The sequence below is a fragment of the Penicillium oxalicum genome, chromosome I, assembly GCF_001723175.1.
Source record: "Penicillium oxalicum strain HP7-1 chromosome I, whole genome shotgun sequence".
Lineage (NCBI taxonomy): Eukaryota > Fungi > Ascomycota > Eurotiomycetes > Eurotiales > Aspergillaceae > Penicillium > Penicillium oxalicum.
In genome coordinates, this window is record NC_064650.1 from 5,113,205 (window position 1) to 5,128,822 (window position 15,618).

At 50.9% G+C, this 15,618-nt stretch overlaps 3 protein-coding genes across 3 annotated transcripts; 2 read left to right on the plus strand and 1 right to left on the minus strand.

The window, feature by feature from the left end:
• Positions 1-765: 765 nt before the first annotated feature.
• POX_a01686 (uncharacterized protein) lies at positions 766-6,123 on the plus strand (the record flags this gene model as incomplete). Its single annotated transcript, XM_050110612.1, has 4 exons — positions 766-936; positions 983-1,190; positions 1,283-1,549; positions 1,610-6,123. 4 exons carry the CDS (start codon positions 766-768, stop codon positions 6,121-6,123), a joined length of 5,160 nt encoding a protein of 1,719 aa, XP_049974380.1.
• Positions 6,124-6,663: 540 nt separating this feature from the next.
• On the minus strand, positions 6,664-9,912 carry POX_a01687 (uncharacterized protein; the record flags this gene model as incomplete). The annotated part of the gene is made up of 8 exons (XM_050110613.1): positions 6,664-7,200; positions 7,489-7,807; positions 7,881-8,219; positions 8,378-8,595; positions 9,184-9,341; positions 9,410-9,529; positions 9,601-9,672; positions 9,738-9,912. 8 exons carry the CDS (start codon positions 9,910-9,912, stop codon positions 6,664-6,666), a joined length of 1,938 nt encoding a protein of 645 aa, XP_049974381.1.
• A 749-nt stretch (positions 9,913-10,661) lies between these two features.
• Positions 10,662-11,159, plus strand: POX_a01689 (uncharacterized protein; the record flags this gene model as incomplete). The annotated part of the gene is made up of 3 exons (XM_050110614.1): positions 10,662-10,755; positions 10,841-10,915; positions 10,987-11,159. The coding sequence occupies 3 exons, from the start codon at positions 10,662-10,664 to the stop codon at positions 11,157-11,159; spliced, it is 342 nt and encodes a 113-aa protein (XP_049974382.1).
• Between the last annotated feature and the right edge of the window lie 4,459 nt (positions 11,160-15,618).

Consider the following 15,618-nt stretch of genomic DNA (forward strand, 5'->3'; position numbering starts at 1 on the left):
GAAAGCGGTGTCCTACCACAGTGTACGTGCCATTTGGGGAGACAGATAGCGGAGCATGATTCGAAACCAGATTCTTTGGTGGCTAGCATCCCCACCCGTCGTATGCACAGTACCCATTCGGCTCCATGAAGATGCAGGATGAACCTTTCCTATCTGGACTGTGTCGCCTTGCACACCCCAATCCTAGCCCACCGTGCGATGCTTGCTCCTGCAGCATCAACTCCGAGTGGAGCTCGTGCAGCTCTCACCCTGCCCGAATCGAGTATTGTGTTCTGTTACTCCAGTCTCTCCAGCGAATGTGGGCAGCCAATGCAATGGAGACCAAGGCAACGTGGTCCAATAGCAACAAAATAGCTCGGGATATACACTTATGACGTTCAGAGCCCAATTATGCAGTGTACTGTTAGTTGGTCGTCTCCATAAACTTCTCTCCCTTGAAGGCGAACGGCCATACGCTGCCTCACGATGGTCGCCCAATACTATCTCCTCATCGTCCGCCGAAACAAGCATATCCTTATTTCCCCGTTCGGTCTTCTAATACGCTGTGCTCTGCCCAGTCGTACGGTTCCTCAATTCCCTCATCGTTCGTCACTCTACTCCCCCTTGTCAGTCCATTCCTGGGCCGAACTCTCTCTCTCCGTTGCCTTGCATCCGAAAGCCTGACAGCGGCTTGTCACGTCCTTATTGTTCCATTCTAAGGCGCATCACGCGCCAGTCAGCTTCACCATCGCATCCCAATCTATGATACGTCATTGATCTGAGGATATGGCTGGCAAAGGTAACAAGAAGAAGAAGAATAAGAACAACGCGAACAACAATAATAATCGGCTTCCCGTCGGGGTCAACAACACATCCCAAGAGACACAAGACGCCCCAGACGAGCTTGCCATCGGGTCGGCTCCCGCAACTCCCGAAGATGAGCTCGTTAAGGATCAAGTACGCAGAGCTCCCTCAGTATTCATATCAATCCTTCGACTCGCAGTATCGAACTATCGATCGGGATGATGGCTATAAATATGCATACTATCCCATGGTCTCGGGCAACAATGATCTGACAGAAGAAAATGCTCAGGACAATGATGAGCCCAGTGCCACCGAACCAACAAATGAACGAGGCGAGACTGCCGAAGCCAAGCCAGAAGAGTCTTCGACGCCGCAAGATGACAGCGCAACGGCAGCAACACCAGCAGGTATGTAATTCACAACACAGGAACGAGAGACTTTCAACTGTCGGACCTTTGACGACCCCTAATGGCAAGACGTGCACTCACTGGGAACCTAGCAGAGTCCACCGAAGCTGCGAGCCCTCCGACTGAGGACAACTCTGCTGAAACAGCCGGCGCACCTGGTAAAGATACAAAGGCTGAGGCTGAAGACACATCCAACGCGGAAGCCCAGCCCCAGAGCCCAGAGACTGAAGACGCCTCCGCGGCAGCCGTCGATGAGCCCCCTGCGGAAGCTGCAGACACAGAAAAGGCCGATGAAAGCCCAGCTCCACCAGAGGAAGGTGATGCAGCAAAGCCACCAAGTGATGAAAATGGAGGCAATGGTATCGCTCGACTTTGAATTTGCTTTTCTCTTGTAGGCCTGAAGACTAACACTTTCACAGACGACGATTTTCCACCAGTTGACCCTGAAGCTGGGCATGACGGGGTAGAGTCTGAGAAGGAAGAAGCTGCGAAGCAGGCCGCCGAGGAGGCCCAGGAAGCCCAGCTAGCAGAGAGTGACGGCGCAAATGACGCTTCGGCCGGTAATGATCATGCGAATGACGCGCCGACTGAGCCAAGTCCTCCGGAGGACAATTCGGCTGAGAATGCCTCATCATCAGAGGTCGTTGAGGAGAAAACAGTCGAAAGTTCCCCCTCGCAAGAGGACTCTCCCGCAGCCGTTGATGACACTTCGACCGAGACGCCTTCTGGCAATGGACCAACTGCTGCTGGTGAGAATGTCGCCGACGCCAAATCACCGGCAGGTGAAGATGAAGCCGAAAATAAGCAAGTTGAACCCACAGACGCCGATGTTAAAGCCGAAGAGAGCGCTCCAGCAGAGGCGAGTCCGCCAGAAGAGCCTGCAGAAGAAGCTCAGGCTCCTATTTCCAAACAAGCAAAGAAGAACGCCAAGAAGAAGGACAAGAAGAAGAAGAAAGCAGGAGGATCTTCGGTACAAGAGGAGGCTCCTGCAGTTGTTGAAGACAGCCCAGCTGAGTCGCCTCCACTGGAAGAGCCGGCAGTAGCTGATGACAGCGTCGCCAACGCCGAGTCAGCTCAGTCTGAAGCAACAGAAGCGCCAGATCAGACTAAAATCTCAGAGACGCCAGTGGCCGCAGATGAAGCTGAAATCAAACCAGCAGACGATGCCGCCATTGAGCCTGAGGTGCCAAGCCAACCCGAGAGCGCTCAAGAGCCAGCTGTTGCAGATGAAGCTGAAAACAAAACAGCCGAGTCTGTAGACGCTGTTGCGGAAGCCGACGAAGCTGCCCCGAAAGAGACGGAGGCAAGTGCACCTGCTGAAGAGCCGGAAGAGGAAGCTCCTGCTGCATCTTCAAAGAAGGGCAAGAAGAAAAAGGAGAAGAAGAAGGACAAGAAGAAGAAGGCAGAAGATCTTTCTGTGCAGGAAGAAGCTCCTCCGGTTCTTGAAGACACCTCGGCCGACTTACCTCCTGCTGACAACCCGACTGCGACTGATGATGCTGTCGCGGATGCTGACACGCCAACGCAACCCGAAATCCTCGAGACACCGGATCAGTCCAAAAGCGATGAAGCAGCAGCAGCCACCAACGAAGCCGAAAGCAAGCCAGTAGATGGCAGCGTACCCGCAAATGCTGAAGAAGCCGCTGAACACGAGAGTAGCGAGGCATCGTCACCAGCAGAGGAGACTGAAAGCAAACCAGCTGACGATAGCTCCGCCGCTGCTGATGTGCCGGCTAACAACGAAGACGCTGAGCCGCCGATTGTCGCCGTGGAAGAGGTGCCGGCAGAGGTGGGAAACACTGAGCCGCAAGCATCTGGAGAAAGTGACGAAATCCAGCTTAATCCGGGTGAGACTGCAGAAGCTGACAGCAAGGTCGACGAGAGTGCTCCCGTAGATGAGAGTCCTTCTCCAGAAGAGCCCGAAGACGATACTCCGGCTATGTCTTCCAAGAAAGGCAAGAAAAAGGAGAAGAAGAAGAAAGGCAAAAATACCAAAGCTTCTGAGCCTGAGCCTGAGTCGACACCCACGCCAGTCGAGGTCCCAACCTCTGAGCCCGCACCTGATGCTGAACCCGAGAGTGAGGCCAGCAAGTCCACGGCAGATGCCCCTGTTTCCATTGACGAACTGAAAGAGACAGTGGAAGACCAAGGTGTAGTGTCGGAGGAACCCACGGCTGACAACGGAGGGGATCTGAGAGAAGACCCTGTGACTTCCATCGAGGATGCTCCCGAGGCTGATCAAACCGCCGAAACCAATGATCCCGCTGTTGCGGAAGAAGAGGGGCCTCCACCTACAGGCGAAGTATCTGTGGCCGAGGCGGCTCCATCGGCTGAAGCCGAAGAAGTATCTACAGAGGCGGCAAACTCTGAGGCTGCAGTTCCTCCCGAGGTTGAAAAGGAGATCGAGACGCCAGTTGATATACAGGAAGATCTTGCACCGACCGAGGAAGAGCCTGCGGTTGAAGTACTCAGACACGAAGCAGCTGAATCCGAGACGACAAATTTGGACGCCACTCCAGCAGAGTCGGTTGCTGAGCCTGCAGATTCAGTCGAAGCGCCCGCAAAGGTGGAGGATCATCCGGTATCAGAAGAGCCTGTGCTGACGAAGGAGCCTCCAGCACCCGAGGTACCCGCGGATCCTAAAGCAACTGAGGAGCCTATAGAGACGGAAGCGCTGCCGGTAGTGGAGGATAATTCAGCGCCAGAAGAATCTGCGACGACAAATGAGGCTGCAGTCGGGGAAGAGCCCACAACACCTGAAGCCTCCGAAGCACCTCAAGCATCCGAAGTACCTGAAGCACCTGAAGCATCAGAAGTACCCGAAGTACCCGAAGTACCTGAAGCACCTGGAGCATCCGAAGTACCCCAAGCATCCCAAGCACCCGAAGTATCCGAAGTACCTGAAGCACCTGAAGCAACCGGAGCATCCGAAGCACCTGAAGAACCTGTGGTGACGGAAGATCCTGCAAAGACAGAGGATGTTGGACCGGTAGAGGCGTCTCTGGCCGTGGAAGAGCCGCCGTCGGCAGCGGAGGCAGCTAAGGATGAAGCTGCTGCAAGCGATGACGTCGCTCCGGCAGTCATAGATGACAAACACACTTCAGACGAAGCCGCGACGGAAGCGCCTGCTCAGACCCCCTCTCTTGTTGAAGAAACCCCTGGGGAATCTGCCGCTAGCGACGAATCTGCTGAGAAGCAGGTCAATGAGCTGGTGGCAGAGGAGACTGTTGCCGAAGAACTAATCCCTTCGGATCCGATTCCAGTTGCACCAGAGCCTGAGGCCGAGGCTCCTCTAGCTCCTCATGAAGACCCGACCCCAGCTGATGCACACCCCGAATCTGTTGCTGACCAGCCCGCTGAGGTTGAGGATGAAGTTGCTGAGATTACGCCTGAGCAAGTTGCCGATAAAGAGATACCTACAGAGGAAGCAGAGGTTACTTCTGCACAGCCCGAGGAGGCTCCTGCGGCCGAACCTGTGGTTTCTGAGCCAGCGATGGCTGATGTTATCGAACAATCCCCCGAGGAAGCTACGCCTGTGGAGGAAGAGCCGTCTGTGGAGCCGTTGCCCGTACAGGAACCGCCTGCAGAACCTCCCGCCGCAGAGATGCCCCTCGATGAGCCAGTCGCTGAAGTACTTGCGAGTGAGCCTACAGCAGACGATCTAACACCTCAGGTAACGCAAGTGAGAGAAGCTGAGGTGGACGAGGTTGCGCCTGCTGTTCTCCAGAAAGATACAGTAATTGCCGAGGACCCAGAGGGGACAGGCGACGGTTCAGACGACAGTGCACCTGCTCCTCCGGAGGCAGCTGTTCTTTCGGAGATCCCGTCGCCAGAGGCTGCGCCCGAAAACCCTGTAGATTCTGAAGTGGCCCTGTTTGCAGAGGCATCTGAGCTACCCGTTGGAGATTCTGCAGCGCGACACAATTCCCGCCGGCGGAAGAAGCGTGCTGGTCATGAGACAGAGCGACACGATTCGAAGACTTCATCCGATGGCCAGAAGAAAGATCAGCTTACGCGCCAGAAGAGTGAACGCGGCGTTTTCACTAACCGCTGGGCAAAGGCGTTGGAGGAGGCACGGAAGCAGCACGAGGAGAAAAAGAAGGCAGAGGCAAGCAACCTGAAGAAACAGCAGGCGCTAGTCGAGGAGAAAGAACGCAGCAGAGCTCCGTCCTCGGAGAAATCTGTGAAATCTCGAAGCTCATCCACAAAGGAAAAGGGCGAGACAGCCGCAGTGAAAGCACCGCCTGTTGCTGTCCTTGAGACTGAAGTCAGGTCTGAGCCTCAGCCTAAACCTAAGGTTGATCCTGAGGTGAAGGTCAAATCCAAGAACCAGACCAAGCGTCGTTCTTCAGAGGAGGAACCAACCAAGTCTGTAAAAACTTCGTCGTCCAAACAAGCTTCAACTTCCTCCAAGCAAGCATCGACTTCTACACCGAGGCCCCGTGCTTTCCTGCGGTATATGAGCAATGCTCCCATCGCCACTACTAACGGACTTATCGTGAGACCCAACGGTACTTCCAAATCGGCGGCTCTGGCTCCGGCCCCGGCTTCCGACAAACCCAAGCCACGCCGTTCTTCTACGACCCACAGTCACGGTAGTGGTCATCACGAGCGTTCTTCCAATGAGGAGAAACGAAGCGCTGGCCGGTCCGAGAAGCCTCATTCACGACGCGAAGAAGACGTTGTACGGGAGAAGAAGACACGACGACGAAGCTCGGTGGAGGCCGAGGTCGGCAAACCTCGCGATTCGCGCGAATCCCGTGAACCCCGCGAGGCTCGCGAACGGGACAGAGAAGCCGAAAGCTCTCGTCGTCCGCACCAGAGCAGCAAGGATAAAGAGGTTCGAGCTCATCGACGACATAAGCGTGACGAATCTCCGCCCCGAGAGCAAAGCAAACTGAAAGGTTTCTTGAGAGCCATCACAGCTCACTGAATCAAGTTGGGCAGAGAAGCTTCTGGATTCCACTGACCTTGAGGTGTATCCGGCACGAGTTAGTATGATAGATGATGCTGATGGCTGGATGATTTTTTTCGATGATCTTTTCAAGACATGTTTTACCAGATATTTGATGTGAAGATTGCATGATGAGGCGAGCATTTCCGGAGTACTGTCTTTTCTTGGCATGATGAGACTGGCCTCTACTATACAGACTGTCAGACATTGTCCTTATTTACATTTCTTGCTGTGATATTATTTAAACAATTGACAGATACTTTCACTGGGGTGACGGTGATCAACAAGGTAGATTTTCTGAGATTTGCATCGTTGCCCTCCACATGTATCCATGTCCCTTGAAAAAAAGCTGGGGCGAGTGGTGTAGAAGTAAATTGCGACAAATCGCTAATTACTTTCGAGAGATGAGGCCAAGCCGGCATCTACGCGCGTAAGCGTCTCACTGAGATGATCCTCGTAGACTCCTGGCACAGGTACTTCGTCGGGCACAACCCACGTACGACCATTTCTGGATCGGAATCACTCAAGCTCTTTCTTAGCTGGTATCACTCTCGAACACCATCCGCACCAGGCTCGGTATGAACCACACTCTTCTCGCTCGAGATATTTCCCCGTCTCTCGCTCGTCTTCGTACTCGACCACACAAGCGCCCACGAGCACTCGCTTCTTGGCCTTTTGTTTCATCAATCCACCCAAACCGATGATCTCTTGTCGGAAATAGCCCGGTTCTTCATCATGGCCATCAGATGAGATGGGGTCATAGTGACTCGAATGCTGGCGGTGATGATGGCGGTGATGAGGAGAAAAATGCGGGCCATGACTGGGCGGGCTATGGCTCGAGCTGCTGGCATCACTGACGCCCTCATCTGCCTCACAATCGACCTCGAGCTCAATTTCTTTCGCAGCAAGACAGTCTTGGCCGCGACCGCATTTCACGCCCTGGCTTCCTTCGCCGATACCGGTACCCAATCCGCCGCCCAGATACGTGCTGTATCGCGTGCGCCATGCCCAAACTCGTCGATAAGTTGTGTCGTTACTCCGTAAGGTCTGTCCACACTGTTGGCACAGCCATACAGCGTCATTGCAATTGCATATTCCTGTGATGCGTGCCAATTCTTCTGCCACAGTACTTTGATGGCGGGATGTGCTGGAGGTAGGCACAACGGTCCCGGCTGGTAAATGATAGGAAAGTGGCGCATCACAACAGGATCGACAGAGACGGCGTATCCGTCCCTTTGTGTGAGTCTGAGAAGGGGGCTTGATTGTACAGTTCTTTTTCGTCAAATCTTAGTGGATTTTCTTTTTTTTTCTCGAAGTAACGGAAAGGGATTCGAGGAAACTCACTCTGCATACGATTTTCTGGCAGCGTCGACATTCACCGACCATGTCACGCGCACATTTTCCCACCTTGCCTCGAGTGATCCGGCCTGCTCCGTGGCTATTCTGACTCAACAAGTGAAGGACTGATTTCACGCTATTTGGAACGATGGCGCCCGCATCCAGCATATCTGCCACCGTCTCGATGTACTCGTTCTCGCAGCGCAAAGTCTCCCGAATGAGTTGATGTCGAAATTGCGCCAGATTGACATGGAATTGACGACAGGTTCTAGACAAGGCGTGAAGAGTATTCAGGTCAACGGCACGAGCAATCTCTTTGACGATACTACGAAAAGGGAATTGGGCGAGTCAGTACCAAAAAGGCTCAGGGAGGAAAAGCTGGCTGATTGTGTACGTACGGATAGCAGCTCAGCGCAGCCGAGAAGGCACACCTGTTAGCATTGTCGGCAACAGGTGCGCTTTCGGGTGCGTTAGAACTTGAGCCTGCGTCGCGCTGTCCCTCCGAAGAAGCCGAAATGAGAACAGTCTCAGAAGGTTGAACTAGACCGACGCGTGCATGTTCCAATCTAAGCGCAAATGGTTTCTCCAACGTGTACGGCGATCCATGTTGGTGGTGGGGCTGCTCAGAGAAAGCGTCATCGCAATCTAGATCGACAAATATCACCATGCTGACGCTGCTCCCGCCATCAGAGTCCTCAAGAATCAGACAGCCGAGATCATCAGATAAGATGTAGCCACTGATCCGCCCGGTCGGCGGAGAGTTTTATAATCTTTGGTGGGTTTCGTGCTGGACAGGTTGGAAGTTCTCGGATTTGGGACAATGTGGAGCACGGCGATGATCTTCCGGGTGGGATGATGGGCGAGAATGAGTGGAAATCAGCCCGGTCTGGCACACATGGCGATGATAGCGCCAGCTACTGCTAGAGATGAAATACGGTACCAGATACCACCTAGGTTGGTGCTTTGACAGTGTGAGTTGTCATGAGATGCGAGAGATGTGAAGAAAGTTGAAGATTGCGTTTTGGGAGGAGTTGAGGCGATGATGGCATCCCCGCACCGAATGTTCTTCCCCTCTTCCATGTCCGGTTTCGGCAGCAGAGCCTCGTGATCCGCCTTAGGAGACGCAAAGTCTCTGCTTGATGATGATGGACAAAGATATCATTTGAAAAACAACGCCTTTTACTAACCGGATTAGTTTATATCAAGTAAGCTAGTAACTGGTCATAAGCTCCAAATAATAGCTTGAATTTTTAGATACTTGGCGCAGAGTGCCGTGATTGCGTTCAGAAGGCATTCAATCTATGTAGAAGATGGATAGCTGTACCGATTGTGAGTGAGACAATCTTGTGTAGAAAGCCATTCTTCTGAATTTCTATCTCCAGGAATAAGTTGATGGATACTGTCTAGATTATCAGAGCTCTAAACCCCGATCCCGGCTATTCAATCGCAAGACCAACTCGTATGCTAGGTACCCTTGCTTGTAATTTAGAGGCCACGTCCGAGGAGCCCACCCCTAAAAACAGAGGCTTTGATTCACTGGTAAGAAATAGGTTTATTTTTTTTCCTCATTTTAAATCGAGTACTTCGCTGATACTTGTATCGCGAAAAATCGCTTCAACATCGCTTTATTCCCCCCCCATACACAGCTCTCCGTCTCTTATCACTCGTGTATCAAGCCCCCCACCACCTCGCATACCATACAATCATTGCAATAACGGTTGCGATAATCACAGCACCTACTATGACTAGAGCTGGTGGTAGTCCACCAACCATCGCTATACTGGTCAAGGCCGCAAAGAGACTTTGTGCTGGAGTGAAGGCACCGTACGCGAGTGCTTGGAAAGCGGCCGCAAGAGATCCTAGAGAATGAGTTCTCTTTTTAGCATGTCCTGGCTTGAAATACCTGTAACATTCAATTTTAACGGACCTGAGATAATGCCAACGGACCCAAACCCAAGAGTTGCCAATAATGCGAGTGCTGCCTTGGCCAAAAATTTAAGAGCCACCGTAAAGGCAATTGACCAGGCGATCACGACCGCAATCACATCTTAGGGTGGGTAGGTATTAGTGATGAGGGTCGAGCGGACGCACGGGCAGTGAGGATGGACATCTTCATACCAGGTTGCGATAGCCATTCTATCGTTTGACTAGCCCATTCTTGGAAAAATGCGATCACCCTTGGGATCAGATCTATGACAGTGAGTGTGAAGGCAAAGACACTTATCAAGTAACCAGACTGGAACACTGCAATTTACCCGAGTGTGAAATCCGTTCAGCAGCATGGTCCACGGCCTCTCGGCACTGGGAAAATACGCGTTGAAAGAATGATAGAATGACAGAGCGATCGGGGATAAATTCCTGAACTTGAATGCGGAAGCTCTCAGTATTCGTAGGATTCAGATTTGACAAGAGTACTTGAGTTGGAGCCATGGTGTTTGATGACCTATGGAGCCCCCAAGATGAAAAAGGGCAGGGAGGACAGTATATAACTGCTTGAATGGAGAGTTATGGGGATAAAATAGACTGGAGAAAGAGAAAGAATTTGAACTTGACTCACGAGGGTCTGGACAAGGCACATAGGGCTTCATTCATGAATGTAGTGAAGATCTCACGAGAGCCAACGGTTTCGCTGGTTTACTCTTGTTGGCGCCTGTTGGCACAATTTGATTGGAGAAAGGCTGCATGTCGAGTACTTTGCGCATCCATGACAAAACAGAGCGCGCTTCGTTGCTTTAGCGCTTTCTTGATAGTCAAAATAAGCAAAAGTTGGCTATGCTGGACATGGGTATACTTTGACGATGAGCTTTCCTGTCCAATGGACTATCATGCGGGTTTCCAAGCATCTCCAGCGAGCGGGGTTGTATGTAGCCATTGACCTCGGCGGTAGTACAACGCAGAGTTCCTCTTGAATATGTTGACGAATAATACCTAGCCACTCAATATCTCTTCAAAACCTCAAGAAATATGCATTTTCAGTTCCACACTGTGATAAGCGAAATCACATAAAGCTTTCTGACTCCTCCTGGTGCTACAATCATGTCGACAAGACTCCTGCCTCCCCTTGCCCAAAAGACACCGAAATGTCTCTAAACAACTGGCAAAGAGCATATCATTTCCTCCTGGAAAGCCCAATACTCCATAATGTCACTAATTGCGGGGGAAGAGTATACAACTTGCTCATGGACCATGTGACCTCCTCCAACACTCTTCCAGGCTCGCCCGTCGGGCCTCAAGCCTGGACGAGCTGGACGTGGCCCGGAATTCGACCCCTAGGTAAGCTGAATGCGGACCGTGAAATCGACCGATGAAGAGCTTTTCATCGCTCCAAACATGAATCAATGACAAGTGACCTCTCTAGCGGCATGGCTTTTCACCTTCAAGGGGGTTCTGGCAGTGTTGAACGTTGGATTTGGGCCTCTGGGTATTATCTCAGGTGCGATATTCAACATCTCTTCGTGTCGCTTTTGCCGATAACTAAGACCGAAAGTATAACCGGTGTGATAGGCTCCCTGGCTGCTGGATTCCAATCCTTTATGTACGGTGGCTTCACTCCTGCTGGTGGAATATTTGCCATTTTGACCAGTCTTGGGATGCGCGGGATTCTGCAGCAGGTGGTTGGAATCTTGGCTGCAGGTTTTGCGACTGGCATTGCTTTTCTTGTGGGAAGGTCAACCTGATGGTAACACGGTATTGTGTGGTGTTTGGAGGTGGGATGTGAATAGATGCGAGTGATAAATGGGAGAGGAAGACTCGGATTGAGATTTCGAGCGAATGTACCCTCACTCATGGTCAACAGCCTGAATAAATAGTAGGTATGCTCATCAAACACATGTACCTCGTATACTTGCCATTTTTTTATTTTGATTTTCCCTTTCTTGAGCAAGATCTCCTACTCCTATAGTCTCCTACATCGACTAAACCGACCCTTATTACCCACGTACAGGGCTCCCATCATACTTTACAACATACTTCAAAGAAATACTCTATCACTTAGTATCTGAGAAAACCACTGACTCTCAACCTCTAACTAGGTAATCCATTACTTCTCTCGAGCACATATGGATCAATTCATCAACAATGCAAGCACAATGGACCAAGCAAAACCCTTGCATACCGTTCCTTTTTGACACGCCTTGGCCTGAAACTCTCACAGTCGAAACCTCCTTGAATAAAGGTTGATTCCACTATATTTGGGAATTGCCCTGTCCCAAGTTGGACGGTCGTGAAAAGAGGTAGATATACGTCCGTTCTAGCTTGCCAAGGTCCGCTCGATCAAGGAGATAAAAGTCAGAATCTAACCACATCTACCAACTATGGACGGCTTTTCAAGAGGAACTTTTGTCTATGGTTCTTCTCATTATACGTAGAGCATCGATAGCAGATAACCAGAAGGTCCCATGTCTGAATATATGTATACTCGAAAAATAACAAGATCAAGAATCCGCTCAGAGTCAAGGTGTGATTCAACATTGACCGTGGAGGAATTACACTCATTAAAAGAATTCTGCGATAGAGTAAAAGTAAAGCTGTATACCACAAACGTGGATGAAGAAGGGAACGAAACACCGAGATCGATTTTCAGCAGAATAAACCACTTCCTAGCTGACGGGCTCACTTTTGAAAAGATGATTCCTATGGTATCATGTCTCTTTCTACCGTCTATGAGAGCGCTACCTACCGGAGACGATTCAGTCAAAGTAACCACCCACCTCGAAGATGACAGGAGACGGGTGTTAAGCCTGCTGTAGCTGCAGGATATTTGCTTACTTTGCATGATCATCGACGAGCCTGATATGCAGACCCTACGACTTAACCATATTAATCCACACTGTCCAGATGTACTATCTGATCAAGCTCCAATATTTCTAATAAGGTGGCCTCCCGGCTCCCTTGCCACCTCTGGCCACCATCCGTCCGCACATCCATGAGACAGAATCATAGAATCATCTCTGGCGGAATCAGGACCTGATGACTGCTAAAAGCGTGAAATGTCATATCAGGCTGGGAAAAAGCGGGGAGGGGCGACGTCGAAGAGGGTAAAAACACCACTCAAACTAACATAGGATGAGATATGCCCATTGTAACACAATTAACCTATTAGACGGATGCGTGAGAACCGCACCATCATACGGATGTGCCGGTCAATTCATACATCATAGGCTGGGTCTTGAATTTCATACCCGTACAAGTTCCAAGAGGACTTTTAAAATTCCGAATACTGTCTAGTTATGCCGGGGAGTAAAGGAGAAAGAAAAACAAAAACAAAAAAACCGTTACTCTCCGCACCGGAACCGGAACCGGAAGCGGGTAATGGGAATCCCTCACGGGCCAGGCCTTGACGACAGCCCCGTCGACTCGGTTAATCATTCTACTGCAAGACTAGTCCAATTTTGCAGGTGGCTTAAAAAAGAGGGGAAGAGAGTGATAGTGAATCACCCGGTAAAAAGAAAAGGGGAAAAACAGCAAGAAAAGAGTGGAATTATAGGGAGGGACCCGGGGAGGGACGGGGAGGGACGGGAATGAGGAGCTGCCTAATGTGTATGTCGATCTTCAGCACTAGCTTTCTTTTAGGTGGTGATTGTCTGGAAAGTGCCGGCGGTTGTGGAGTGTCTGGAAAGACCGGAGGATGGCCGACGAGTTATACACTATACAGTATGGCGAGATTCAGAGAGAGAGAGAGAGAGAGAGAGAGAGGGTGAAGGAGGCTGACAGTAGTCATAGCCACTCTTTCCCACCCACATTCGATGAAATGAAGACGGGAGCGCAAGAATGAAAAGAAGAAAAAGGAAAAAAAAAGAGCAGGCTGGGAGGGAAAGTGTGGTGAGCTGTGTGGATCTTGTCAGAGGCACGAAGCGTGTGTGGAACCCTCCATCGTGGGATGATAACGGGCGCTGGTGCGATGGGCAATTTGAAGGAGGGTGTGTACCGTTTGCCTGTTTAGGATTGGGTCGTCTCAAGACGGGGGCTTGATTGGGGGATTGATGAGCCACCGAGACTTGGACCCTTGACGCTCGTGGGAAAAAAGAAAAGAGCCCAAATCACAAAAACAAAAACCAAAAAAAGCAGAAGGAAAAAAAAAGAAAAGAGGATTCCGAGAAGTGAAGGAGATGAGAGTTGTGGAGTCAGGGGAGGTTCCAGTTCTAGCTGCCAAGCCATGGAGACAACGGGTAGAACGGCTTCTTTGATCAGGACCCTTGACGAGAGACTATTGAATGTTGTTCGAGTCTTTGACTTTGGAGTACTTTTCATGAAACCAAAGTGAGAGAGTTGGCTTGTGAAGATCTCTCGCCACGGGAAACAAGTGCCCAGTCAACGTGGACCAAACCCCTTCCACCTCCTCCCGATTCGATATTAATGCCTCCAATCGGGTGGCGGAGAGAAGGGCACTGGGCTCTCTCGTGCATACAGTGGACAAGATATTAAAAATGAACTCTTTGAAATTGCCAAACTGGCAGATGATAAACCTCCTCCTTCCCGGTTCTCTCACTAAAACATGATCCTCTCTAATCAGACGATGTGTTTTCATCAGAGCGAGCATGGCCATTTACACCCAAGATGTAATCAACCCCTATCGAAAGGAAAGAAGCAATCATAAACAAAGGGAGAAAACGAAACAGAAACAGAAAGACAGGACTGTTCTCCCAAAAAAAAAACACAACCCCACCCGAGTCAAGACACACTAGTTGATTCTCAAATAGTCGAAAATGCCTGACTCGTGGTCCATCCCGTTGGACAAGCAATCTTCCACATTCGATCGTGGAGTCGAGCCAAGCACGCCATTGCTCGACCGGTTACCCAAAAGGCAGGCGGCGAGAGTCTCATCTTTCATATGCCTGTCGACATTTGATGAGCACGGCCCTTGATGAGATACATAGCTTGTGCCGGATCGAAGCACCGTTTTTTCTGGTCCTTTTTTCTTCCTTTGTAAATTAAGGGGGAGGAAGCAAACAAAAGAAAAAAAAAGAACCTAAAACCAAAGATGGAAAACAGACTTTGAGTGCAAGGCAAGTTGTGGATTTTCTCAAAAATTAGAGTGCAAGCCTCGTGGTGCTTTGAGAGTTTGCTCGTGTTGTCTTCCATCGTGTCACTCCCGACAAAGATCCGCCCGAGAGATATGGAGCGGGTCGGGTCAGCAGAGCCCACGGGTCACCGGGCAAATACTGCAAAGCATCAAGGCTGTTGTTCTGCTAGTGTTCTTCTGACTCAGTTTCCTCCACTGCGGCAGTATTAAGCCAGAGTGGAAATTCAGCAGACAAGATTGCATTGTGCGACGTGCAGGTTTAGTACTTAATGATCATGGCAGGAGGAGTGGTAACTTGGTAATGATAGCCTCTGGTCGAACAAAGAATCTAGCCATACCACACAACCAATGCATGAGCATTGAGTATGTTGCAGGTTCCCGAGCTCTCCTTCAAGGCACGACGTGGAAGCCAAGACAAGATTTGGAATCATCACCCAAAGCCCGGGCGTCACTCTTCACTAGTGCCCCCCCCCCCCCCCCCCCCCAACCTCCTTCCAAAATAGAAGAGAGCCATGGATGGGTAATATCGAGCAACTTCATTCTTTGTGCGAGTCAAACCCAGCCAGCGTCCCCCTCACGACCACCGTGCAAGGACCATACGCGCTTTGAGTGGCTCTTCTCGTTCTCTTCCCTTCGGCCGATCGGGGGGGATTAAGACGCGGAGGGGAGAGACCCTTGGCTTTTGGATGGTCTTGCGATAGTCATCAGCCTGGAGGGTCTTTTTCTTGTTCTGGTTCTCCTGCAGAATGACCTTTTTTTTATTTGAAAGGGTAACTTTTGGTCTTCGGTGATTCTGTGAGTGTCTCACAGTAATTTTAAGATTACCAGCAGAATGGAGAAGCTAGAGGGAATAGTCATGCAGGGTAAAAAACACCCTGCAGCTGGTGAAGTTCCTGGGGAGGACCCCGGTCCGGACGCGGGCTGAAGAAAAAGGCGAGAGAGGGGAATCCCAAGTTCACAGGCGCGTTGCTCGGCATGCGTGGTAAAGGGGTTGAACAAGACGGAGCGCCAGATTCAAAGTACTAGTGGGAGGGCGGTGCGCTCCCAGACCTCGTGTGCTAGTCGTGAGTGGGTAGCGCTTATGCACCCGGTAACTCGACAGTCTCGGGGGTGAA